Source organism: Chiloscyllium punctatum, chromosome 6 (assembly GCF_047496795.1).
Source record: "Chiloscyllium punctatum isolate Juve2018m chromosome 6, sChiPun1.3, whole genome shotgun sequence".
Classification (NCBI taxonomy): domain Eukaryota; kingdom Metazoa; phylum Chordata; class Chondrichthyes; order Orectolobiformes; family Hemiscylliidae; genus Chiloscyllium; species Chiloscyllium punctatum.
Window position 1 is genome coordinate 30,290,878 of NC_092744.1, and position 27,943 is coordinate 30,318,820.

The 27,943-nt window shown below is 37.5% G+C and overlaps 1 protein-coding gene across 29 annotated transcripts in view; it reads left to right on the top strand.

The window, feature by feature from the left end:
• The window catches only part of LOC140478823 (disks large homolog 1), a 459,945-nt gene extending 432,213 nt beyond the window's left edge, over nucleotides 1-27,732 (top strand). For 11 of the 29 annotated variants that reach the window (XM_072572239.1, XM_072572250.1, XM_072572237.1 and 8 more), the window contains 10 exons: nucleotides 2,675-2,741; nucleotides 6,402-6,501; nucleotides 14,874-14,915; nucleotides 16,198-16,233; nucleotides 18,786-18,836; nucleotides 20,856-20,957; nucleotides 22,541-22,713; nucleotides 22,967-23,076; nucleotides 25,120-25,211; nucleotides 25,921-27,732. In XM_072572239.1, the coding sequence (XP_072428340.1) occupies nucleotides 2,675-2,741; nucleotides 6,402-6,501; nucleotides 14,874-14,915; nucleotides 16,198-16,233; nucleotides 18,786-18,836; nucleotides 20,856-20,957; nucleotides 22,541-22,713; nucleotides 22,967-23,076; nucleotides 25,120-25,211; nucleotides 25,921-26,027 (880 nt within the window). In that variant the 3' untranslated portion in view covers nucleotides 26,028-27,732. Of the gene's footprint in view, nucleotides 1-2,674; nucleotides 2,742-6,401; nucleotides 6,502-6,835; nucleotides 6,882-14,873; nucleotides 14,916-16,197; nucleotides 16,234-18,785; nucleotides 18,837-20,855; nucleotides 20,958-22,540; nucleotides 22,714-22,966; nucleotides 23,077-25,119; nucleotides 25,212-25,920 lie in introns of all 29 variants that reach the window. The other 18 variants (XM_072572240.1, XM_072572256.1, XM_072572251.1 and 15 more) reach the window with 9 other exon arrangements.
• Nucleotides 27,733-27,943: the final 211 nt, after the last annotated feature.

Here is a 27,943-nt window from a genome sequence, read left to right on the forward strand (position 1 = left end):
TGTCTCATCCTCAAAATGAAATGAAATTCTGCAGTGCTATGATCACTTCTCCCTAGAGGATCCTTTATTGTGAGAAAATCAATTAATGCCATCTCATTACACAATACTAAATCCAAACTAGCTACTCACCTACATATTGCTCCAAGAACCATCTCTAATGCACTATATTAACTATGAAGCTGCCCTTACCAGTTTGATTAATCCAGTCTATATGCATATTAAAATCACCCATGATTATTGTCAACCTTTCTCGCAAGCCCCTAGTATTTCCTAGTTTATACATTGCCGTACTGTGGTACTACTGTTAGGGCACCTATAGATTACTTCCCTGAGTGACTTCTTTCCTTGCTATTTCTTGATTCTACCAAAATTAATAATACATCCTGCCCTGTCATCAGAATCATTTCTCATTACAGCACTGATCTCTTCTTTTACTAACATAGGTACACCACCATCTTTTCCTTTCTGTGTATCCTTCCAAAACTCTGAGTACCCTTGCATGTTCAATCCCCAGATCTGGTCTCCTTGTATCCATGTCTTAATAATCACCAAATCACACCCACTTGTCTCTTCTTGTGCTGCACCATAATTTTATTCCAAATGCTACATGCATTCAGATACAAAGGTTTTAAAGTGTGTCCTATTATCATTTTTGCCTCGTCTTGTATGATTCCTTGGTGCAATGTGGCGTTTGTATGCTTTGCTCCTTCCTTTCATTTGAATCGCAACCAGTCTCATCACTAACTTGCACTCTTACCACCTTGTTATGGTTTAATTTTTAAGTTTTCCATGCAACTGAACTATCCCCAATCCCAAAAAAGTTAGTTTCAAGCCTGACCTGCAGCCTTAGTTATGCAATTTGCCAGGACTCCGCTCCCAACATGGTTTAAGTAGAGCTTGTCCCAACAGAATAACGCACTCTGTCCTCCATACTGGTATTGATATCCTATTATATCAAATCATTTCTTCCATGCCAGTCTTTGAGCCACACATTTAATCTTGCTGACCCTGTTTTAATTAACTCATGACTCCGGTAGTAACCTGGAGATAATTACCTTTGTGGTTCTGCTTTTCAATTTAGCATCTAGCTGCTTGCATGTCCTCAGCAGACTTCTTTGGTCGTTCTATCTATATCGTTGATATCTAATGGATCACAACAACTGGATCTTTCCCATTCCACTCCAAGCTCCAATGCACCCATGTAAGATATCCTTAACCTTGGGTGTAGATAACATACCCTTGAGGACTGTGGTCCTGGCTACAGAGAACAATGTCTGTTCCCCTAACTTTGCTATCCCTGGTTATGCCTACATTTCCTCTTTATCCCTCACTTGAAAGCTCCATGTACCATGGTGCTGTGGTCAGTTTATTCATCTTGCTTGCTGCCTGTGTGACCATGGACTGTACCTCAAATCTGTTGGACAGAGACAAGGGCCTTCTGTAATGCTGCCTCCTGGATCACCCTGGCTATCTCACTCCTAGTCACATCAAAGAATGTGCTATACTGGATTTATTTAATTATCTAGTTATTGTCAAAATGATCAAAATTGCATGTAATTTTGTTTAATCTAGAATGGAGTTGCATTACTTTGATAGTCTACTGTAGAGTTTATTTTTGTTAATTCATCAAACAGGTGAAATGTCCTTCAGCCAAGTCAGCATAATAACTTACCATTTTTGCCCACCTTGTGTATAACGTTCTACCATATATGATTCGAAGATCAGTTCAAAGAAATATGCACTGAATAGTGGCATTAACCCTTGCATATAGCAATGTACCCATCCAAATTGTGTTATATAATTCTAATTCCTTTTATGTAACAGTAAAAATGCTCCACATCACTCCTAAAATCTAAATAGTCCTCTTTATTGAGGTGAAGGCATTTACAAAATTCATCTTCAACCATTGAAACAATCAAACATTTTCCAGGAGGTCACTCAAGCCATGAATTCTCTGTAGTACTAGCCCATATGCAAGGAGTAATATCCACTCCAGCCATAAAAATGCCCAACATGCACTTGAAGAAAATAATTGAATTGGCATCTGTACATAAGGCAGTACCTAGCCTCTGATGTTCACTGACCTCTGGAGAAAGAACCTGATATCTGATCTTTATCTGATTTCACACAAGTTTGAAAAAACTACAAACATTGAAAGGAGCCAGAATGTTTCTTGAAGTGAAAGGAGCTGTACTGCAAGATTTTGAAGTTGTTGAGCAAATTCTGCATGTGCTTCTCAATGATCCACAATTATCCAGGTCAGGAAAAAGAAGTGATCTCATTGCAACCTTCACAACTTGATGCAAATGGATGTGGAAGGGCAGCCGTGACATGACTGTTATTGCTGGGTTTTATTTTCGTTTGGTATTCTCAATTGCCAGTTAGTGTGTATCATGGCAGCACTGTTCATGTTGGCTACTCAATGTCTGGTTTGAAAAAATATGTATTGTTATATATATTGTACTAAGCTATAGAGCTTTGAGACTGTTCAACTGTAAGTAGGTTATTTCCTGACATGCCTCTCTCAACAGTATTGTTAGAAATACAGCAGCATTCATTGGGCGTTAGTGAGAACATGTGTTTCAGTTTAAAAATGCTGTCGTTCGAGTGTTTTACAAGTACTCGAATATATACTGTTCTATCATAAATTTTTGGCTTTGTTATTTTATTCAAGAGTTGAGAAGAAAGAACGTGCTAGATTAAAGACGGTGAAATTCAATTCAAAATCAAGAGATAAAGGGGTAAGTGTATTGGGAAAAATAATTATTGTTGTCTTGCTTCTCTGCATGTCAAAGTGCTTGCACTCATTACAAGGATTCGAAAGTCTATCTTATGAAATGATTATCTAATTTTTTGAATATTATTAAAAGAGATCTCAAGCATTGAATTGTTTCACTGTATATAGCAACTTACACTTCTGAACTGAAAAAAAAACTGGAAGAATTGCCCAGCAAATCTAACTGGAAAGGGATTGGAATTGGGATCGGGTGAAATTTGCTCTTAACATGATATTTGTTTGGTAGTTATTATCGATCCTTGAAGCTCTTTCCCAGCCATGGTGCTGTATTAACAATACATCTGATTCCAGTCCATAGGTTAACTTTCCATCTTTATAATTTTGCATATTACTTGTTTCTCTTCATTGTCCTAATGTAGTAACATTCTCCCATCACCTATCTCAGAAAATGCATTAAGCATGAAAAACAATACCACACTAAAATCAAATTCTTGATTTGTATGTTGTAAACTTCTAAAAAGATATACTTTCATTTATATAGCATCTTGCCTGACCACCAGGCAATCTAAAGTACTTAAAACAATTAAGTACCTTCTAAAACATATTTCCTGTTGTAATCTTAAGAAATATAGCAGCTAATTTCTGCACAACAAGCTCCCACAAACAGATATGTGAAAAAATCCAATTGATTGGTAATGAATGTTGGCCAAGACACTAGAGATAACTCCACTACTGCTTATTAACATGATGCTATAGGATCTTTTACAGCCACGTGAGAGGGATCACATTTATAAGATGATCCCTGTGACAATGCAGCATTGGCTCCATACTGTACTGGAGTTTCAGTGTAGATTGTTGTGCGCAAGTACTGGTGTACAACTCAAGCAGATAATCTTCATGAATTTGAACTGATTGTGCTACCAACCCAGTCATGGATGACAAATTAAAAGTTTCTCGATTTGGTTTCTTGAACTGATTCTGTGACCACTGAATTAGAAAACTAAAAGTTTTAAAGAATAGACTATTCCTGTAATGTGTGTCTTGCTCAAGTACGGCTGTTCCTTTAAAACTAGGTATTAATAAATAGTAATGGTGCATTAATCTTGTGTTGTGCGCATATTAGATACCTTAATGGCAAGAGTAAGTTAAAGACTAAAATCAAGATAAGTGCACCACCTTAAATATTAATTATTATCATTAGATTATGGGTAAGGCATATTCTGATTTTTAAAAAAATATTTTTGTTTGCATATATATATATATATATATATATTAGTGCATTTTGGTGAAGGTCATGCCCTCAAGTAATGCATATTTATGAAGAGTTATCTAACATTAAATGCATTTTGAAATGATATATTGAAACACTTTTTCAATGAAAAAGTTAAAGCATATAGCTGTCGCGATACCTTAAAACAATTTAACTTTGCTCTTTTTAAAAAGTGTTCCTTATTCCTGAAGTATTCCTCCCATTCAGTATCCATTATCTCTCCAGGATATGGAAACATTTGGTAAGAATTCATTCTGAAAGCCAGAAAGTTCTTTCTGCAATTAAAACTGAGTAGCAGAATGTGTTTATATTTTTTTTTAAGCTGACCACCAGAGGTAAAAGTGTAACCATCCTAACATTTGATGAGGTGACCACAGCTTTTTGTTGCTACTTGGTAACTTCAGGATGTGGATAGGGAAAAGGGCGAGGCCGTCTCAATTAACTGCTACTTTGGGGCAAGGATTTGTAGTACTGACTAGAAAAAAATTTTTACTTACCCATAATCTAAAAATAATAAGGTAATTTATGTTAAAAATTATACTTCTTCGTATGTAAATATTTAGAATGTCAAGTGTTTCTTTAGATCTCTGCAGAAATCTAAACTACTGTTCTTCAGAAATGTTGAGCCGGGAGTGAACAATAGTTTAACAGCATGTTCTACACTGTTCTTCAGTTGCTGTAGATTTCCCTGCTAAAATGGAAAACAATTTTAGTGGTTTGGTGTGTATATGTAGTTGGACCAATTGTGTACTAACGTGTACAAAAAATGCATGTAGCTAAAGGACTGAGGAAAACTACGCTTGCCATTGATGAAGATCTGCATCCCATAGGGCTGTCTTAATTAGCCACATTTAAACTTCGGCATGGCTTCAGAGATGCCAAGCTTTAGCACGCTCTGCATGCTGTGTTTTTTTTAAAAAACAAAATGACTTTTACATCTCGAAATCCAATTTCTCTTCTGTTTTGGGTGTTGGCCGTGGTCAGACACCTGATGCTAGTTTTTAGATTTAACCTGATGGTAATTACTTATCCTCATTTTGGTTTCAACAATTTGCAGGCTCGTTCCAGCATTCTATTAAAGCTAGATGTAAAATGAATAAATTTAAAATTTATTACCTTGTATTCAAGTGAAGACTTCTTTAATTAAAATTTACCCATTTGGTGTTTTTCAAAATCCTAAATTATTGGGGAAATCACCAGTGTTTTAGGCAATGCAGGCAGTCACACCAATATCAATGCTTACAGGTATTAATAACAGATATATAACTATACAACTTCAATACAATCTTAATAATTGCTTGTCCTCTAATTAAAACTCATGTGTACAGACAACGGTCTCACCCAATAAATTACTAACTCTCACAGTTTTTGTGATTATGCATTATAAATCAATATACAAATTAGGAGCAGAACGACTTTCTCACTCACTATCATCTTTTGTCTGTCCCTGCTGCCCTCTCTTCCATTTAACTGGCCTCATTTACGATTCTGTTCAACTTGCTTTAGAGTCTCTTCTTCCAATCTAGCCAGATGTCGAATAAAGCATGGCCAACAATATTTTGGAATTAGTTGTATTTTTAATTAGAGGAGTTACTTGATAACCACTGATGTACAACTTCTGTGGAATGAGTAAACCTCTCATTTTTAGATTCACCTGAAATTCTTGAGAAATTGGATTTTTCTTTTTATACACTTTGATCACTAGCTTTCATTGTACTACATTGGTTGGAGATTCAATCAATGGACTTCCTGCTGAAAGTTGGCAACAATCAACATTAAAGTTAATTAATGACTGGAAATTGAAATTGGAAGGTAGCATGCCGACAACTACATCCTTTCCTCCCTCCCTTCAAAATTGAGCTTGGTTCATTTGAATCCATCTGTGTTTGTCTTCTTTCTAGAAAGTTTTGTCTTTATTTCTTCTAAAACATTCTTTTTTTTTAAATCCCTATTGTTGCCAACTTTGTTTTAATATCCTCTTGATCATATTTTCTATTTTTTATTTATTTATCTCAGATGTGGAACTTGACTGATCTTACTCTTGTGAAAGTGACTCTAAAGCCAGCACATTTCTGTCTAGTCTTAAAGATTTGATCGGCAGCACAGTTCAAATTAGCTCTATTTAAATAAAAAAGATTTCACTAAATATCTTGGAAGTTGCTCTGGATTTCATTTTACAGATTTTCCATCACAGTCTGAATGAGATTTGCTGAAAGAGCAGAATACATCCTATGCGCCATCATCTTCTGAACAAAGTTAACATTAAAACAAAATTTATACAAGAAAAATGCAAAAGGATGGTGGCCCGAGTCAGTTTTCATGCATTTCTAGGGTCGGGCATTAATCACGTGGACATTAGACACCCCTTTTTTTGCCACTCCTTCTCTTCCTCAGCAGTCATTCAATGACAAGCGTAAAAAGAACATCTTTTCCCGAAAATTTACCTTCTACAAGAACAAGGAGCAGAGTGAGCAGGAAACCAGTGATCTTGAACGTAAGTAGCTGCAACCAGATAAACCTGCAGAGAAGGTCAATCTCGAAGTAGGGACCTTTACAGTGTTACCATGGCAACATGTTTTTGCTGAATACAACTGGTCCCCCTCTTTATTCTCAACTAATTGGTGTGTCTGTTCCAAGTCGGCTATTTCAACTTTTAATGTGTCTATATACTGAGGTTTTATGGTTAAATCCTTGGTTGAGAAACATCCAAACCAGTTACGTTCACACAAAACTGCCTGTCATGGTAGTAATCATGTAATGTGTCACTGACTGTGTTTTCTGTGACTGTTTTTTTTCTTACTGCTTGCTGTCTGGGGACTACTCTACAGGAGATCCCCGGGTTAGGCGACGACGTTATGGGAACAAAAGGCCTGAGTAAGTGCCGGAAAATCCTCTCCATTCACGTTTACCTCCATCTGTTTTCTAAGCTAATTTGTGTTGCTTTCTGTACTGGTTTGTAGGTTTCTGCTGGCATGAGAGAGGTTCATGGTTATTGGTTTCTCATCCCTGTTTTTACTTTCTTAATCATTATCATGCAAAAGCAGGTTTTAAAATCTCTGGCAATATTTCCTATGTGAACCTTTTTCAGTCATTTTTAAAAATGTGACGACGACAAAAATGTGAATGAAATGTGGCCCTTGTGTAAAATTGTATCCATGTGAATGAAAGCTGAAGTTTCTTACATCTGTTTGTAGCTGAGTCATTTCTCTGACTTGCATTTGTAAGTAAACATGCCAGCTTGCACTCTGAAATATCACTTCAGTATTCAACTGATGCTCAGAGATCAAATAATAAATGTTAACATAGGAAGTAACTGGAGATCATTGCAAATGATTCCATTTTTCTTTTACATATCATATCAGTTCAATCACTATACTGTGAACTGGAGGAAAGATGATATTAAATTAATGTCTTTTTGTTGACTAAAGCTGGTAAACTTCGCTTGGGATAGGGGACGTTTTGGTGATGGTGTTGGTGTCTTATTTCCTAAACAAAGAAGATAAAAGTAGTTAAATTGAGCCAAAACTGTTACTTGACAAGAATTGCATTTTGCTGTCATGAAACAGGAATGAAGACTGTCAGGAAGTCAAATTCAACTGGTTCTTCAGTTAGCTATGTGACTGTTCCTGTTGTGTTTTTCTGCAAAGTTTCACAGCCCCTAGTCTTCCTCCCCTCTACACTCTCACCCTCCCATTACTCCTGAACCCACCCAACATAGTACCACGTTTCTAAGATGAACACGTTGCTATCAGCCTTATTGATGATTGGTAGAGATTTGATTGAAACGTTCTTTCTCCTGTCCTGGAAAAATCACTTGGCCTCAACTTTATCTGCAACTTTATGCAGATACATCAAAATCTCCACCAGAGACTCCCACCAGGGGAGGACCCTGATTCAGAGGCATTTTAGTGTCACCCAAGTTACCTTCCATGAAGTAAAAGCAAAGTACTGGATGCTGGAAATCTGAAAGAAACGTAGAGAATGCTGGAGACACTCAGCAGGTCTAGCAACATCTGTGGAGAGAGAAATAAGAGTTAACATTTCCACTCTGGTATGACTCTTCTTCTGAACCCCCCTGCTTAACTTATGCTTGAGGACCCTGGTCCATTCAGTTAGGAATAGAAAAATGCTTGTAAAGAAGGTAAGAAAAAATATTTAAATTATAGTAAGTTCTGCCCATGGATATCATTGCATTACCTACAGCTGTCAGCTAATAGATCTGTGCAAAAATCTTCCTGGAAGATGACTGAGGATCACTTTGCTTTTATAACTATATTTGTTTTATTAGAAGTAGAAATAATTAGATTTTTTATCATGTGGGTTTATGTTTCTATTCAAATTCAATATGTTAACCTTACTGTCAGATAAGTTTTTGTTTTACTTATTAACTGATGCTAAGAATGAAATTGATATCTGATCAAATGGGCCCATAATCTGGTTAACATCTGTTTGAGGTAAGGCTGTAAAGATTTAGGGGCTTCTGTTTTTTTTTTTGAAAAATGAATCTTGAGCACTGTTGTGTCAAAACATTGCACCTGCAAGCATATTTAACTATCTTGGTTTGGTGCTACGCATTTGGAGAGTGGTCATAGGTTAGCTGAATATTGCCACAGATGGGAGAACGAAGAAGTGCTGTAAACTTATTTCTGAAAGCTTTCTTTCCAGGCATTGTGCCTCTCTTAGTCAAACAAAAGCAAAGCTTCAGAACAAAATTTTGTGGTCGAAATAAAAGCATTTCATTTCAAAGCTTTATCAGTCATGACAGCCTAATTTATTATTAGCTTAAAGAGAAATTATCTGATCCCATTGTCTATCTCTGTTCTCTAAAAAGTGTCCATGTGTGTCAATCCCAATGTTCCCTGCCTTAAAATGGACTTTAGTTTGTTTAATTCGGTATCAGAGAGAAAATGACTTTTAAAGAAAAATGCTTCTTAAATACAGCTAATAAAGTCTGCCTTTCTATGTTGAATCTATGGATAAGTGCATCAACTTTGTGTCATTGAACTAGATAAGGAAGGTAAATTTACTCATCAAATGTCAAATGAGATGGTTTGCTATAACTGACCTCTGTGTCTGGACTAGGAGTAGGGAAAATGTTTGTCTGTGATCTTGCTATCTAATAACCCTTACTTAAAAATGTCCAAGCATAGATGTTGAGAACAAATCAGTGAGGTGTAAATTCCCATTCTGTTGATGTAGGTGACTTGATTTATAAATTAAAACTTGTCAGGAACCACAAATTATTGGAGTCAAAATACTTGCACTCAGTGGCCATTTTAAAGTAATGCATCAAGGAGAGAAATCAAGGTAATAAATTATTGGGAAAATTATGCTGATGTTGAAAATGGTCCTCCTTTCACTACAGTTCAGTCTGCTGTCAAAGGTTACTTGTAATTCTAAGTTTTCTTTTTCTGCATGTTGGTACATTTATTAAATAGAAAATGGCAACAAGAACCTGGAACCAGTGTAAAGAGATAAGTCATGGGAGTGAGAGAGAGAGAGTACTGCAGGAATAGGGAAGGAAGGGCCATATTATAATGGATGTTCTAAGCAGAATATGATACAGAATTGAGAAGTTAAAAGGAAATCGGTGATGATGTGATTTGGGAAAGGGATAAGATCGATTCAATCAGTTCCTTGCATCTTATTTACCCTTATGAAATTTCAAAAGAAGATTGATGTAATTAAGCAATGTTGACGGTGCTTTGCAGATCTATGTGGGCAGGCTAATCAAAATTGATAAATAATGACCTCCTTGCCATTTGCTGGCTGCACATGTTTACTATCAGTGGTACCCAATGTCTGGATGATCTCGGTGTAATATTCTCCTGTGGAGGTTTTTGAACATGTTATGTTGTCCAGAATTATCTCCAGCATCACTTATGCTATTAGTTGCCACTTGGGGGATATATTGCTTATTGTGTCTGCTATCAACATTCTGGGGGCTATTATGGACCAGCAGCTGAACTGTACTAGCCACCTAAATCCTGTAACTGTAAAATCAGGTCAGACACTGCAAATCCTTTAGCAAGTAATTCACCGCCTGACTCCCCAGAGCCTGTCCACCTTCTACAAGGCACAAGTCAGGAGTGTGATGGAATGCTCCACATTTGCCAACATAAGTGCAGCTCTAACAACACTCAAATTTCAACAGACAATAGGTGCAGGAGTAGGCCATTCTGCCCTTTGAGCCTGCACCACCATTCAGTATGATCATGGCTGATCATCCTTAATCAGTATCCTGTTCCTGCCTTATCTCCATAACCCTTGATTCCACTATCCTTGAGAGCTATATCCAACTCTTTCTTAAATGAATCCAGAGACTGGGCCTCCACTGCCCTCTGGGGTAGAGCCTTCCACACAGCCACCATTCTTTGGGTGAAGAAGTTTCTCCTCATCTCTGTCCTAAATGGTCTACCCCGTATTTTTAAGCTGTGTCCTCTGGTTCGGCACTCACCCATCAGCGGAAACCTGTTTCCTGCCTCCAGAATGTCCAATCCTTTAATAATCTTATATGTCTCAATCAGATCCCCTCTCAGTCTTCTAAACCCAAGGGTATACAAGCCCAGTTGCTCCAGTCTTTCAGCATAAGATAGTCCTGCCATTCCAGGAATTGACCTCGTGAATCTACGCTGCACTCCCTCAATAGCCAGGATGTCTTTCCTCAAATTTGGAGACCAGAACTGCATACAGTACTCGAGGTGTGGTCTCACCAGGGCCCTGTACAGTTGCAGAGGAACCTCTTTGCTTCTATACACAGTCCCTCTTGTTATGAAGGCCAGCATACTATTAGCTGCCTTCACTACCTGTTGTACCTGCATGCTTACCTTCATTGACTGGTGTACAAGAACCAGGACAGAACCCCACTGGTCCTTACCTACCACCACACCAACCTCCATATACAGCGTATCATCCGCCGTCATTTCCGCCACTTCCAAATGGACCCCACCACCAGGGATATATTTCCCTTCCCTCCCCTATCAGCGTTCCGAAAAGACTACTCCCTCCGTGACTCCCTCGTCAGGTCCACACCCCCCCACCAAACCAACCTCCACTCCCGGCACCTTCCCCTGCAACCGCAAGAAATGCAAAACTTGCGCCCACACCTCCCCCCTTACTTCCCTCCAAGGCCCCAAGGGATCCTTCCATATCCACCACAAATTCACCTGCACCTCCACACACATCATCTATTGCATCCGCTGCACCCGATGTGGCCTCCTCTATATTGGGGAGACAGGCCGCCTACTTGCGGAACGTTTCAGAGAACACCTCTGGGACCCAACCAACCCAACCACCTCGTAGCTCAACATTTCAACTCCCCCTCCCACTCCTCCAAGGACATGCAGGTCCTTGGACTCCTCCATCGCCACACCATAGCAACACGACGGTTGGAGGAAGAGCGCCTCATCTTCCGCCTAGGAACCCTCCAACCACAAGGGATGAACTCAGATTTCTCCAGTTTCCTCATTTCCCCTTCCCCCACCTTGTCTCAGTCAAATCCCTCGAACTCAGCACCGCCTTCCTAATCTGCAATCTTCTTCCTGACCTCTCCGCCCCCACCCCACTCCGGCCTATCACCCTCACCTTGACCTCCTTCACCTATTGCATTTCCAACACCCCTCCCCCAAGTCCCTCCTCCCTACCTTTTATCTTATTGTTGTGGTTCTGTTCGCCGAGCTGGGAATTTGTCTTGCAAACGTTTCGTCCCCTGTCTAGGTGACATCCTCAGTGCTTGGGAGCCTCCTGTGAAGCGCTTCTATGCTGTTTTTTCCGGTATTTATAGTGGCCACTATAAATACCGGAGAAAACATCACAGAAGCGCTTCACAGGAGGCTCCCAAGCACTGAGGATGTCACCTAGACGGGACGAAACGTTTGCAAGACAAATTCCCAGCTCGGCGAACAGAACCACAACAACGAGCACCCGAGCTACAAATCTTCTACCAAACTTTGAACCTTTTATCTTCGCCTGCTGGACACACTTTCCTCATTCCTGAAGAAGGGCTTATGCCCGAAACATCGATTCTCCTGTTCCTTGGATGCTGCCTGACCTGCTGTGCTTTTCCAGCAACAATTTTCAGCTCTGGTGTACAAGAACACCCATACCAAAGCAGCCTCTGGATTAGTACCATATTCACAAACATCGCACCTTCCACCTCTGTTGCTCAGAAGAAGCAGTGTACACCATCTACTAGATGTACTGCAGAAATTCACCACGTCTCTTTAGAAAATACTTTAATCGTCCATAACCACTGCCATTTCGAAGAATAAGGGCAACAGATACATGGGAACACCCCCCAACTGTAAGTTTCCTTCCAAGCCCCTCAGCTTGGACTTGGAAATATATCACCGCTTTTTTTTGTACCCTGACATTCCCTTCCTAACAGCACAATGAATGGGCCTACAGCAAATCATAGAACCCCTACAGTGTAGAAGTAGGTCATTTGGTCCATCGAGCCAACACTGACCTTCCAAAGACCATCCCAGCCAGACCTACCCCATCCCTGTAATCCTTTATTTCCCATGACTAATCAACCTCGCCTGCTCATCCCTGGACACTGTGGGCAATTTAGCATTGCCAATCCACCTAACCACCATATCTTTGGACTGTGGGAGGAAATCTAGCACCCGGTGGGAACCCATGCAGACACGGGGCGAATGTGCAAACTCCGCACAGACAGTCACCCCAGGCTGGAATCAAACCCGGGTTCCTGGTACTGTGAGCCAACAGTGTTAAGCACTGAGCCACTGTCATGCCACCCCTTGGACTGCAGTAGTTCAAGAAGCCAGCTCACCACCATTTTTTCAACAGTGATTAGAGGCAATAAATTTTGGCCCAGCCAGCAATGCCTACAACCCACAAATGAATGAAAAAATGTAGCTTATTTTTCTCAAGTTTTAACCTGGTTCTACTTGAAAATGTAGTATAAGTATTAACTGAAGTACTTAAGATCCAAAACATTTTTAAAATAGTTAACCTGGACTAATCCTGCTCACTGGTTCAAATTCACTTCAATTCCATTTCACTTCTTATTATGGTAAAATTTCCCACTCAAATTTAGACCAAACATTTATTGCAAATAGCATGTGATGTATCACAAAATGCACTGTTAACAGTAAGCAGTATAATCCTGAATTGAGGAAAATGTTTTTCAACAAAAACTTGAAGGCAAAAGTGAACGTTATGTGAATTACTCTAAAAATGCATTTATTCCTGACAAAAGGAACTTTGGAATGTTTTTGTTCTTAGATAATACAAATGTTTGATGTAAATACCTCTCAGAGCATATAAGTACATGACACAATTCTATAAAATAGCTTGATATGAATTCTGAAAGAGCTGCTAATATTGGAATAAATCAGTGTGGAACGCCTTCACCTCATCAACTGGATTATGTACAGTCATTAGAGTTGATTGATTGATTGTCGAGGTGTGAAAAACACCTGTACAAATTTGCAAAATTTTAGTCATTTTTAAAAATTCATTCATGGAATTTGGGTGTCACTAGCTAAGCCATCATTTATGCCCATCATAATTACCCAGAGTTCAGTTAAGAGTCAGCTACATTATTGTGGGTCGAGAGTCGCACGTAGACCAGACCAGGTAACAATAGTAGTGTCTTCCCCGAAAGGATATTAATGAATCAAATAGTTTTTTCTACAATCAACAACGGTTTCATTGTCATCATCAAATTCTTAATTTAGATTTGTATTGAGTTCAAATTTTGCCATCTGCCAAGGCAGGATTTGAACCCTTGAATCCCTTGATTTCCTGGATCTCTGGATTGATACACAAAAATACTACAAGCCAATCTGTCTGTATGGGGCAGTTACTTGTATAAACTAATAGAGCCACAAATCACCTGGGCAGTGACGTTAAATAAAGAAAAAAAATTAAATACTTTGTTTCTGTTTAATAAGCAAAACTTCTGCTTCTCTTCCACAAAGTGTGGCTTTCAGATTTGATCAATGAGTGCAGAAATAAAAGTAATATATTTTATTTGGTAAGCTGAATGAGAACTAAACTGCTGCTCTGGCTGTATTGCCTGTCTCCTATTACGTCAGACCCTAAGTATAAAGACAAACAGTATGCTGGTTAATCTGTTACTGAGTCATAGAAACGCTTCAAAATAAATTCTAAAATGTTCAATAAGTAATACAATCCTTTGATGTTTATGGCCTAAGATGTGCTTGGGACTGCTAAAGGTGAGGTATTGGGTTATAAATAAGAAATATGTATCAGAACACAAAATGCTGAAATTCGGTATTATGATTTATCTCTTAGACATTCAAGTGAACATTTTCATTTTCAATGATTCATTGAGAGATCTTTCTGGACAGTATTAATTGACAGCAAGCACAATTTTCAACCTGGTTAAATGAAGAGAATGCTCTACTCGTGTCATTTCTATGTGACCACTAAATAGATTAGAAATAAGATAATTTCATTTTAATGGTTTTATGTTGCATTAAGCAGAACTGTTGCATTTAGTATTTGGCACAGTATTTGGTAAGGCAATATTGACAATTTATTATACACAGGCTATACACATTGCATTGCATGCTGGTTTGTATACTGCATATATCTATTACTACACTTTTAATTTTAGATTGTCATGCTGGTTTTGGTTATCAGTCTGCTATTGGATGGTTAAAAGGTGTTGGATTTTTTCTTAAATTTGTGTGCAAGGTCTCTTCAGAAATAAGAGCTCAAGTTTCCCAGTTCACAGTAATCACATCATCCAAATAATTGTTATGCATTTCATGGTTTGCTTTGCCTATTTTGGAAATAGATAATTTTATCAATCATCATGTTTAAATGTTGCATTTGATTATGTTGCTTATATTTCTTTTATTATGATTTCAGAGCATGTAACCTCTAATGCCAGTGATAGTGAAAGTAGTTACCGTAAGTTGTTTCTTGTTCTGTTTGCTTTGAGTTCAGCCTAGACTTCCTACATGTTGCTTTGCAGAACTTTCAGTGCTGCTATCAACCAGTTAAGTTTTCATGTCCTTGGTAACCTTCAGGCAAAGTCGGAAAGGTATTCAAAATGATTAGTGTATATTACCTTGTGAGTTTTGACTTTCTAAATAGCAAGTTTTGAAACTGACATATCTCTGAGAATTTGCTTTTCATTAAAAGTTCTTCCTTTGGGCAAGTACAGTTACAAGGGGTAGGAAAGTCCATGATTTCGTATTTTTGGGATTATGTAAGAAAGATTCATGGAACGATGTTTCTGGAACCTAGAAAATAATACGGTCTGAAAATTCAGATTGGCACTAGCAACACTACTACTGGTAGGAGGGGATATAAAAGATTACAATGATTCAGAGGCTGGATATATGGAGGTGGGGGAAAGAATGTCACCTGTTGTGGAGACAAAATAGCAAAAGATATAAAAGGTTCCATATCCATGTTTATCTAAATGGGAATATGGCATTGAGATGGAGAATCAGCCATGATCATATTGAATGAAGGAGCAGGCCAAAAAGGGCCAAATGTCCACCTTCTCCTAGGTTCCACGTCTGAGATGCTCTGAGTGACTGTTGAAGTCTGAAGGAAATGACTTAACTGATAATCCATTAATCTGATTAGGTGCATTAAAGCACAACTTAATTTTGGAATAATCACTCAAAACAAGGAAAATGGTGGTTTTCAGATATTTGAGTGCTATCTCATGGAAAATGCAACTGCCTTATAAATTCACCATAATTGAGTTGGCTCCAAATGCAAGTCAGGAGAATGGGTAGTTTATGTGTGGGCAGTATGCAAACTTTGGATATAAATGTCATCTTTATAGGAGGAATATACAATTCAAGATATAAAGCAAGCAGAAGTTTATTCAAAATCCATTAAAATAGCTTGTTCTGCCTTCAGCACCAATTATCAGAGCCTTTTCCAATTGCTTAATTAATAATCATCTCCTTTTCTGTAGCTAGTATGAGCTGTAAGAAACTAGCCATATATGAATTGCTGCCTTTTAACTGTGTAGTATTGTTGATATTAAATTTGAAGAGCCACAGACATGAAAGAGCAACCAGCACTGAAGTGACTATCACTGATCTAGTTTTGTGAGATGTAGCACACAGCAGACCATTGGCTAAAAGGACTGATATGCTTAAATACTTGAAAAATGTGTTGCAAATTTTACTTTTTCCCTTTCTCCTCTGCCTTTCCTCCTTCACAACAGAAATCATGATTACAGATGAGTATGGTGAAACAAGAGGTTAATTTCAGACAGTTCTGTTTATATATTTCTCCTCAAATGTACATTGTTTCTCATCAGCCCTGCTTTTGCATGAGTTGCTTGTGCTCTTAATTTTATCTTAAATGTTTGATCAATTTTTGACAAAGGATCTCTCTTGCTTGATAACAGTTAAAGTTGTACATTCACCTGGTTACTCAGTTCTGAAATGAAATAAAGTTCAATAACACTTGGATCTATAGTTTTTAATTTTAAAAAATGTCTACACCTCAGCGCACTTCCCCAGTAATCTGTTTTCTTCCCTCCACCCTTCTATTCCCCCAATACGTGAATCTAGGACTTTGACTGGAAATTGAACTCCATTGGCCTCATGTCTGGCACAATATATTGGTACCAGACACCATGTTCTGAAAGACATACTGTCAGAGGGTTCAAGTGTTTATGATATAATGTGAGAACTTCTTAAAAGTTCCATATCTTGTCAATGTGCAGTCATGCCAAGGAATCATTCTTTCCTCATTTATTCTAGTATGGCAGAGTCAACTAATTCTCAGTTTACTGACGATTTAATTTAGAAACAGCACTACACCAACAAAGATTTTTATCTGCAGAATTTAGCAGGAAGTATTTATTTCACTTACAAAGCTGTACTGATATGAAATTGCTTCTTTTGGTCATTTTTCTTCAATAGCTTATTTGTGAATGTACTACTTTAACTATAGCAATAACTGCAAAAGCTCTTCACCTGCCATTTTAGGCTGATGGTTACATTCTGAAATATAATACGAACAATAAGTGATGGATAAAGATCCTCTGGCCCATCCAGCCTTTCCCATACAAATAGTGATGCTTTATGTATAAGATTATGTATGTGCCCTATTCTTCCCAAAACCATGTAACCTTGGTGAAAAATATATGTTGGAAAAATGCAGCTCACTGGGATAGCAGAGGGTGCAAATTGGGAAACCTGGGAAATTCCTCTCTGACCTCTTATTCATCAAAGCTAGCACGAGGATCTAGTCTTAAAAGTTTGAAGTACCACCTTCATTTTATCCAAGGCAATGTCCCTCCCCCTCCCTATCTCCAAAATATCTCTCACTTGAAAGAATGCAACGAATTGGTATCCACCTTACAAGTCTTCCAAAGATCCACTGATGTCTGGTGTAAACAGGCACCTCTTCACCTCTAACCCTAGATCAGGCCTTGCTTAACCTATTCATTGGAACAAACTACAAAATAATGCACCATTTTTTTCTTCCATAAAGCTTGATTAAATCATGAAATACAGATGATAAAGTGTAAAAGTAACAAATCCTGTCAGCTCCAAACTGTAACAGTACTACTTCAGTTTATACTGTGGGGATGCTTAGATGGGTAAGAAAAGGTCACACAACTGAATCAAGTATCCTTTCATTGGCAGGTGAAGTGTTAATTCAAATTGCATTGGGCATCCATATCAAATGAAGACATGCTTTAACCAGCTGACCACAAATGTGTTGGTCTTGTTTGTTGCTGACAGTATTGTGGAGTGGATAGTCTGTACCTTGGCTTTAAATTATACTTTGTGGTATATATGCCTTTGTGTTAAAATGGTATGAAAATATTGAAATCATTCAGGATAAAAATGGGCATTTAAACAATCAGGATTATAGCATCATCTTTATGTATAGCAGGTGCCAAGTTTAATCCCCATTATTCTCCCTACCATTTCTGTTAATTATCCTGATTTTTAATTACATATCTTATATAATATTAATGTCCACATTTTATTTGAACATAACAGCAAAGACCCAAGTTGTTCAATCTGGACAAGTTCACACTAATAAAGAACAGAGAAGTCGTTTCGCTAGAAATCACTAGTCTCCTTAGTCATTGCAATGTTACATTCTTTGTATTGGACTTTGTTAGCATATCAAAATGTTCTATACTTTCATTTTATTTAGTGTCAGTATCAAGAAAGCTAGACCTAGGAGTCTGAATCAGAATGCTAGATATTTTTAGGATTAATTATCATTTATTGCTTTCTCAAGATTAGACAGAGTTCACCACTACTGCGCTATAATTGCAAAGTCTTAAGATTTGCAATCTTATATAAGCCAGAGTTCAAATTAAGTCTGAACTGGTATTCATTCATAGATCATGTCTTTCCCTTATTCTGCATAACTTTTAAAAATATATTTGCATGTAAAAATCTTTTAACAATGTAGTCTGGCATGCAAGACAGAAGCACAGTTTACATTGTCCTTCCTAAAACCGATATGATGACGAAACCTTTCCAGATGAATGTTTTAATTAAACAACCAGGGACCTAAAGTAGTATGTAATAATGTCAATTAAATAATTGGTCATATAAAAGAACTTCAACAGTATAACCGGTTTGAAAAAGTTTGCTTTTTAAACTGAGAATGAAATATCAAGTTTTTGTAATAACATCATGCATTGTCTTATTGAATGAGTGCAAAGTTCCAATCCTCCTGTTACGTTGCCACGTAAACAATATTTTAATACTACATTTCTGTTATATTATTTTAATGTTTCAAAGTTGCCTTTAATACAGTCTTTTTTTGGGATAGGTGGTCAAGAAGACTATGTTCTCTCCTATGAACCTGTTGGCCAGCAGGAGGGTAAGTAGAAACTGACTAAAGGGAGTAACAGTAAATTAACATGAGGTAACTTTTGTCTCTTCCTCTTCTAACCAATCTGTATAGTTTTTGGACAAGTATTGTTTTCTTTACATCTAATGTTTCCACTTTTCACACACCATGTCCTCACTGCTTTGGAGATAATGCAACGACCCTATGTGAGTTTGTATAAATACTATTCTGTGGTCATCTTTGAAAAGTAAAACATTAATCCAAGATGATTTTTGTCAAATTTTCTTCCTTCCTTTCAGTGAAGATTTGCCATCTGCTTTTGCTCCTTGATAGTCATATCAAATATCACAATGCAAATCTTTTATGCGTACCATACTGGCAAATAGTGTGGTGGTTATATTTTCTGAAGAGCAAGTGTTTGCATTTGAACACAATCTCTTCAAGTTGAAACCACAGTTTCTTCTTGTCACTTTTTAGCCTCTTGCACACTTTCATCATATACAAGAGCAGTTCATGTGTGAGTAATCTTTCATCAGCTAGATAGGAAGAAAGCTCCTTTCCTTTCATCCTTTCTTTAAATTAAATGACAATGAATCACTCTATGTTCAAATCCCTTCTGTTTGACTTCCATCCCAGCATTGAGACCACCTAGTTGAAGTCCCCAGTAATACCTTGTATAGGTTTCTAACTGCAGAACTTATTCTTTTGCTGTTTTCTCTGTGGGTCTTAGTATTATTTCATTCTCCTTCATCACTTCGCTCCCTGAGCCCTATTTCCATTCCCCTCGTAGTACACATAATTCCATCTTACCATGGTCAACAAAGCCAGTAACTTGGTGCAATAACGTCTCCATTACTTTTAGTCTCCTTTCATGTGCAGAAAAATCTGACCTGTAGGCCCTTAATAGCCTTTGCCTTAATTATCATTTATAAGCATAGGATCAATTTCCACATGTGACACCGATCTTCAGTTCTCCCCTAACACCCTTGATTCCACAAATAGTACTCATCCAACATCCAGTCATAACAGATCAAAGGCTTCCTCAACATTGGGAAGACCAAAACAAATCTATTGTTTTCTCACTGGACACTTCTCACCCTAATCACAATTGCACTTAATCCCATAGCTGTCAACTCCGCACATACTGCGTACTTCCACCTCCCCTGCATCTCTTGCCTAAGACCTTAAATCTATGTCCTTCTATGATCAACTGTTGGGAATGGCTTTGCTATGTCTACCTTATCGAAACCTGGTGTAATCCTGCACACTCCTGTCAAATCTTCCCTCAATTTCCTTTGCTCCAAGGAGAACAACCTTGTCTTCGCCAACCTAACTTTGTGGCTGACACTCTCGTCCCTGAATTCATTCTGTAAAATCTCTTCAGCACTCCCTCAAGATCCTCAAACAAGCAGAAAAGCAACTGAAAACATGATAGGTTCCTGTGGCTGTCCAAATTCTGTAGCTAAAGCTAACAATTTAATTTGCCTGGTATCCAGTTGGAAAAACCTTATTTTACAAAGATCTAGATTACTTTATCTCTCTAATTTACCAAAATGTTCATCTTTACTCTCATTGCTCACCATCTTCTCTAACTGTTCTCCAAATTTCTGCTCAGTGTTTGTTTTTCCTCCTCTTCTGGAGTGCTTTGAAGCACTTCGCTATCTTAGTACTTTCAATTTATGGAAATTTAATATTTGAGGAAGTTTGCTGAGACCATGAAGTATGTTTTAATGGCCAATCTTCTGGGAAGTTGGTATTTGAAATCTCTCTCCCAGTTGGTGAAGGGTTGCAGACTTAATGTCAATTTTAGGATTAGGCAGATAATTTTCATAGTTTTATATGTCTAATGGTGCATAAGAAATGTTCAAATATTTGTTGGAAACAAGCGTAACCTTAATGACTACTACAAAAGAAAGGAATGGTTGTAACTGCTGCCAAAACATATAGCTCAAGGTTGATGGCATATGCTAGATTTTACTGTTGCAGGAATATATTAAATATTTCAATGTGTTTACTTCGTCTAACTGTGTTTCCATTTTTGTCATATAGTCCGTTACTCTCGTCCTGTTATAATTCTGGGGCCCATGAAAGATCGAATTAATGATGATCTGATCTCGGAGTTTCCAGACAAATTTGGATCTTGTGTTCCACGTATGTGCATTATTGTTGTCACTTAAATTAGATAAGATATAACCAGAGGTTGGAGAGTTTTCAATGAAGTGGCTACTATAAGGAAAAATATCTTCACTCAAACTCGCTTGTCACAGTCGAACTGTTATCTGCTTATTGTCATGTGCAGGTCATCTCTCTGAGGTGAGACAAAACTCTGTACAGGCATCTGCTCCCAGATTACATCTATTGAACAATTGGAAGCTTTGGAATATTTGATATAGCAAGATATTGAATGAGGCTCTGGTGACAGTTTTGAATATCTCTTTTAAAAGTTTTAGGATAATGGGGAAATTAAGCAGAATGTATCAACATTTTCATTTTAACCTCTCCTTTCAAATGTCAGCTTGTGAGACCATTTTATCAATGTAATTCCTTTAAATTGATGTATTTGATTATTAGAAGCCAAGATGCAATCAAACTAAAATTCCCCATCCCACTGCTTAGTGATCATTACTTCACATTCCAACCATCTGGCTGACAAATGACCATTAATTTCCTCAGTATGCTCTAATCTTTAAATGTTAATATCTACATTAGCTCTCAGCAGCTGGAGTCACTGAATCAATCAGTCTGCATTGTGAAATAAAAGTCTTGAGCATGAAAATGTGCTCCAGTGCCTCAATTACTCTCCACATCACTGCTGTACCTTTCCATTCAGAAACTGTACAATGGCTCTGCCAACTTCAATTTGAAGTCCGTTTCTTTTCAAATAAATGTTTTCATTGTCTCTTTTAACCTTACTGCTGTCACTAGTTCGGCTAACAATATCACTCATTACTGGCTTCCCACAGAATGAAGTAATGTCGGGTTAGCTTTTTAAACTGCTGCAGTCTGGGTTGTTGCAATGTGTGGCTTGCTTGGCCATTTCAGGACACAGTCAAGTATCAGTCACATTGAGGCGAAAGTGAGTACTATAGATGCTGGAGATTAGAGTCGAGAGTTTAGTGCTGGATAGGCACAGAAGTTCAGGCAGCATCCGAGGAACAGGAAAATCGACATTTCAGGCAAAAGCCCTTCTTCAGGATTCCTATCAGTTGACTATCAGTCACATTGATATGAGCTAATAACATTATAAGCATGAATCATAAATTCTGAAGTATTAATAGTTCAGAGAAAGCTGGTTAATACATTGCTTCAAGCTATTGCCATTTGACGCAAGATTTGAAAGAATGCCAGACTGCTGGAAACATTGCCTTCTACTGATGTAAATAGAAGTAATAAGTGAAATATGTTTAAACTGTCTCAATTCAACCACAAGTAGACATGAATCAGTTGAGGAATGTTTGATGATTCAATACTTGATGCTAAACCTCCAGTGTGGCTGGTATGAAAAATAGAAACTGTCACTGAGGCTCTTTGTACGGGTTCGGGCAATGAGAAGGGAGCTTTATTCTGCATAGAGGTCCTACTTTGTCTCACCTGTGAGGCGTTGATTCTAATGCTGACTGTTCAATATCCATTGCAGCATTTTGAAATTTGATTGTGAATTACCACACACAAAAAAAATGTGCAGAGAAAATGAAATAATAAATGGCTTGATGGAAGTGTTTCACTTTCTCCAGATACAACCAGACCAAAGCGTGATTATGAAGTTGATGGGCGAGACTATCATTTTGTTACATCTAGAGAGCAAATGGAAAAGGATATTCAAGATCACAAATTTATTGAAGCTGGACAATACAACAACCACCTGTATGGCACCAGCGTGCAGTCTGTAAGGGAGGTAGCAGAAAAGGTAAAGGATATCCAAAAGGGTATCATTACAATAAACTAGTTTAACACTTGCCCTCTAATTGAAGAATGTGTCATTCGCATGCACTGCAGAATATGATATTTATGAACATGAAGGTGTACTCACTAATCTGTTATTGTTGTCAAAGAAACTCTTTACAATTGAGCTAAATTAATCAAAATGCAGAATATCTTATCAAAGTCCTCTGTATAATTTTGGTACATTTTCCTAATATTTCCCTTTGTTTGTTCTTCAGGGTAAACACTGTATCCTCGATGTGTCAGGAAATGCTATTAAGAGGCTTCAAATAGCCCAGCTGCATCCAATTGCTATCTTTGTCAAACCAAAATCAATTGAAAACATCATGTGAGTACAGACTGCAGCCTTTAAGACCAATGTTTTTAGAATTCATTTTTGGAGGCATTGTTTTTTCTCTAGGATTGTTTCTATCTCCGAAGGCACCGTCATGGAATGTTCAGGATGAAGGTTGTTAAATGTGACCATTATTCTCAAACTACTCAAATTACATCTAACCCTGAACACAACAGTTGAATTCTATTTGAGCTGCATTGGGTGACACAAAGCCTCATCACTTTCAGAAATTAGTTCAAATCTGAACCAAACGATTAATAGAAATAACGATGTTTCATTTATGTACCACCTGAATCTGGTTTCAGCAAGTAAGAACCCGGCATACTGTCTGTAATAGAGTTCAAGTTGGGACTCTATGTGGAAGAAAATCTCAACTGGTGCCATCAAAGATCCTGTTTTGCAGTTGCAACAATTTGCTGTTAAATTTGGATGACATTTACCTTATTGAGAAATGATATTCTCCAGCACTTGCCACTTAAGGAAACAAAATTCACTGTCGGCCTGGAGATCCAATAAGTGCGACGGACCATTTGTGATTAGATTCTGAATCTGTGCCTCGTGCTCCTAAGATTATAAACGTTGCTGTTTGGAATCTTGTTTTTTTTAATCTGCAAAAAGTAATCGCATCTGGCCAGCTATTTATTGTTAAATAAATTTGGTGGCTCATTCTAAGGACTGCAGTGTTGTTAAAGCAAGTTTTCTGTACCATTCATACTAAAGCTTTGGTGGCCAGCAGCATTGAGAGGGATTGGATTGAATTGATGTGAGCTGAACAAGAACATATATGTAAACACAATCTCACAGTTACTTTGCTTGCTGAGCACGTTTTTTTAAAACTTCTATTAGATCACTATCTGCATTTTGCATTTCTGTAACATTTCTGAGCTGACCCACAGAAACAGCACATGGGCCTGATGCAGCAATTATTTTCTTCATTCATGGGATGTGAACATCCCTGGCTGGGTCTGCATTTGCTACCCATTCTATTTGCACTTGACAAAATGGTGCTTGGCCCCCTTCTGAACGACTGCAATCCGTGTTGGGTAGGTGCACCCACAATGCTGTTTAAAAAGGAAGTTCCAGGATTTTGACTTGGTGATAATGAAGGAATGCCCAAGAGAGTGCAGGTCAGACCCTGTTCTTCATGTCGTTTTTCCATTGGTTGAGCCATGTTTACCCAGAGGCATCTCATTTCAAGTGAAGGAACTGTCTCCACTGTCGACGTGGAGGGTCTGCCTGGGCCTGGAAGCAGGCCAAAAAAGAAGGCAAATTTTAAAATTTGTTTTTATCTCGTGAGTAGATCTTTAGAATCCTCTGCCTGCCTTCTCCAGATCAGAGGAGGCTGAAGCTGGACTCAAATTGTGTCCCCATAATCCCTAAACTCTCCCTTTCTGCCATTGTTCAGCCATGCTAGAGTTGGTCTGCTTCAGCAGTACCTGCAGATAATTTTGATGGACTGGGCCCAAAAGTGTTCACACTCCTAAGGCCTAGATTGCACAGCAGGCTTATAAAATGCTGCTCCTGTTCAGCACCAGGATAGGGAAGATTAATGGAATTAGGAAAACTGATCCAGAAATTTGTTTGCAATGCTACTGTTCTCCTGTTGGTGGTGTTAAACAGTTCCAAGTTCCTATGTGATGCTATCAAGTCCAGAGTCTAAGTTCTATTGCCTTTGACGTTAGTTTCACATGGCACTGATTTAGCTTAAGGGAAATCAGTCTTTGCTAAATCTGCTGACTATATTTGGATGGATGGGATTTAATATGAATGAAGTTCTGCTTGAGATTTTAACTATCGTTCAGCACAGTTGATGGGATAACTTTGAGAAGGCAATAAAGCGGTTAAGTCAAAGAAAGTGTATCACCGATATTTAGTGTTTCTTAATTCTGGGGCCTGCTAGATTTGCCATGGCACTCCTTTACAACACTAACATTTCTGTATTTCTTCTCTGCCCTGTGTAAAAATAGACCTTCTTTTGGACAGAGTATATCTGTTTCATACATGGAGAATAAATGTTTCTGCTTTCCTTCTTTTCAGGGAAATGAATAAGCGATTAACAGAAGATCAAGCAAGAAAAACTTTTGAGAGAGCTATAAAACTTGAACTGGAATTTACAGAGCATTTCACAAGTTAGTCTCATATTACCTACTGTGGCAATTGCCTCTATAATTAAATTAAAATGAATGCCCAAAATTGCACTGGTTATTCTCACTCAGACGAGAGAGGGATGGTTTACGAGTGAAAGGTTGAGAAAGCTTCACTAAAGTCAACCAAGAATTGCCTACTTCATCCTTGTTAGTAAGGCTCATAATAATTTGTCTCTCTCTATTGTATGTTAGTCACTTAGGTGAAACTTTTCCTGATATTTAGTATAAAAACGTCTGAATCTATATCCCCGTTCCTGTCTTAAAGTACAGTTTCAGATTAACTACTTCAACCATAAATTCACATGGAACCGTACATTTGAGAGAGAGGTGATTTTTGATCTCTCCAATTTGAATGAGATGGCATCCTAGATCCTCAAGGCAAAACATATACTCTCCCACTTCCTTCTGGTGTTTTGAAATAAAACCAGAAAAGAGACTATTGAAAGTCAGTTAGTCAGCCAATACAAAGACGAGAAACAATTTATGAAATGGGAGCTCTTCAGAATTCAGTCACCAATCTTTGTGTCCTTTATAGTTGTTGGTTGGTCTACTTTGAGAGTTTTCTGATTTTATTTTAACTTCAGATATCCAGTATATATTTTTTCTATCACAGGCAGGATTGCAAAAGAAAAGGTAAAAGATGGAAAAGGTGCAAACTTCAAGTAATGACTGTTGTTTCTGCTTTGGTCAGGTATTGTACAGGGAGATTTGCTGGAAGAGATTTACAACCAGGTGAAGCAGATTATTGAAGATCAATCAGGGCCTTATATCTGGGTTCCAACCAAGGAGAAACTGTGAAGTCACTTCATAATAATCATCATCCATTGCTCGCAATGAGGCTGGGCCCCCTTCTACAGGATTCACTCTCTCCTGTTGATCACAGATCTTTCTCTCTCTCTTTGTGTGTCATGAAAAGTGATTTGTCTTTCACCTGGGGGCGTTCACATCTCCTGTTTGTGAAAATTGCTTGTACGTGATACCTGATAAAATTACCACCGTAGTTTTTTTTTAAATGAAAGGGAAAGGCCTGACTAACTGTTGAAGGGAGATTCTATGGTACAGTTCCTTAATGTTTAAGGGCAACAATTCTTCAGCAATTTTCAGAAAAGCTTTATATATATTTTTCTTTTAATAATAAACTGAAAGAAAGGAAAAGTAATCTTCATGTTTAGCATTGGGTTTGGAAGCTAAATAATTCTAAGCAGATTTTTGCACGATGAACTTTTGAAGCATGGTTTGACAGTGGAAATCCTAACAATTTTATTGTTTGTCCTCTACCTGCATTACTTGCTGAAGCCATTGTTTGAACTGTCTTTAACTTTTCATTTCTGCACCTGTTTGGTAATTTCTGCTTTTGTTGAACAAGTCATAAAATATCAGTCTTTAAAATACAAAGGAATTTTTATTCATTTTACAAGGGTTCTTTACAACCGTGCTTTTATTTTTGTTTTTCCTTTTGCAAACTCAAATGCACGATAACTAAATATGATTATATTGAATGCCGATGAGAATGTGTTCAAGTGACATTGAGAATAATTTACTTTCACTCTTGTAGAGAATCTACTTTTATGAATTTGATTGAGCGGAGAAGCAAAGAGAAGCGGTAAATATGAATTATTTTAAAAAGATAACTGACATGATTTTCAATAGGATTTTTCAAATCAGAATGAACTGGGAAATGGGGCGAGTATAAATAAGGAAGTGGATTTGGCTGAGGAATAGAACTAAAACTTAAATCATGACTATTTGTAATGGGACGTAAACTTGAGATTTTAAGATATATAAATAATTAACCCTCAGTAACTATGTATTTTGATATAAATGATCAACTATATTATGCATACTTTTAACAAAATATCCTATATAACTTACCAGGAATACGTTTCTTTAAAATAGCTGCACATATATTTTCTCTCTTTTTAACCATCTCTCTTCATGAATGTTTTCTTTTTGTAGACCTGAATTAGTGTTATCATTTTAACCATAAGGATCATATGGGAAATGTGGTGATGGGGGTAAAACAGTATTTTGAGAATAAATGCAAGAATTAAAATGCAAAAGAAACCAGTTCTCCTCTTTCCCCCTTACCCATCCCCATGAATTCGATGTGAGGTTATTCAAAGTGATGTGCATGTTTTCAAAATGTTAAAAGCAATTTGAAATAAAATAATTTTTACATTTTATGTATACTTGCAAGTGGGAATTGCAAAAAATGTCATATCTTCCATGTAGCTCTCAATCAGAGGCTTCTGTATTGAGAAAATATATTTTAGCAGTGATAGGGTATGTTCTCAAATCAAACTTTAACACTACATTTAGATTAACTGCCTGGTACCCAACCTTTGCTAGTAATTTGGAAATGATATGTTTTATATAGGAATAATGTGCTTACAAGCAGTTCAGTACACTTGACCCTTCTGGTGCTGCAGTTTGTACAGACTCTCATCTAATCCATTCCATTGTCAAGAGGGGAACAGCTAATAAAACATTAATGTACAATTTATTTCTTTGTCATGTTTTTCTTTCAAAACTATTTCAATTCGGAATTATCGATTATGTAAATAAAAAGCATTGAACTGTGATATCATCAGTAAAGCATGGTGTTGTTGCCAGTGGTAAGTCAAAGAATAAGACACATGGTTTCTTGTACAGTAGTCCTCTTGCAGACCTTCACAGTAAGCTGATGTCCCAGAAATAGGAAAAGTAAAATAATA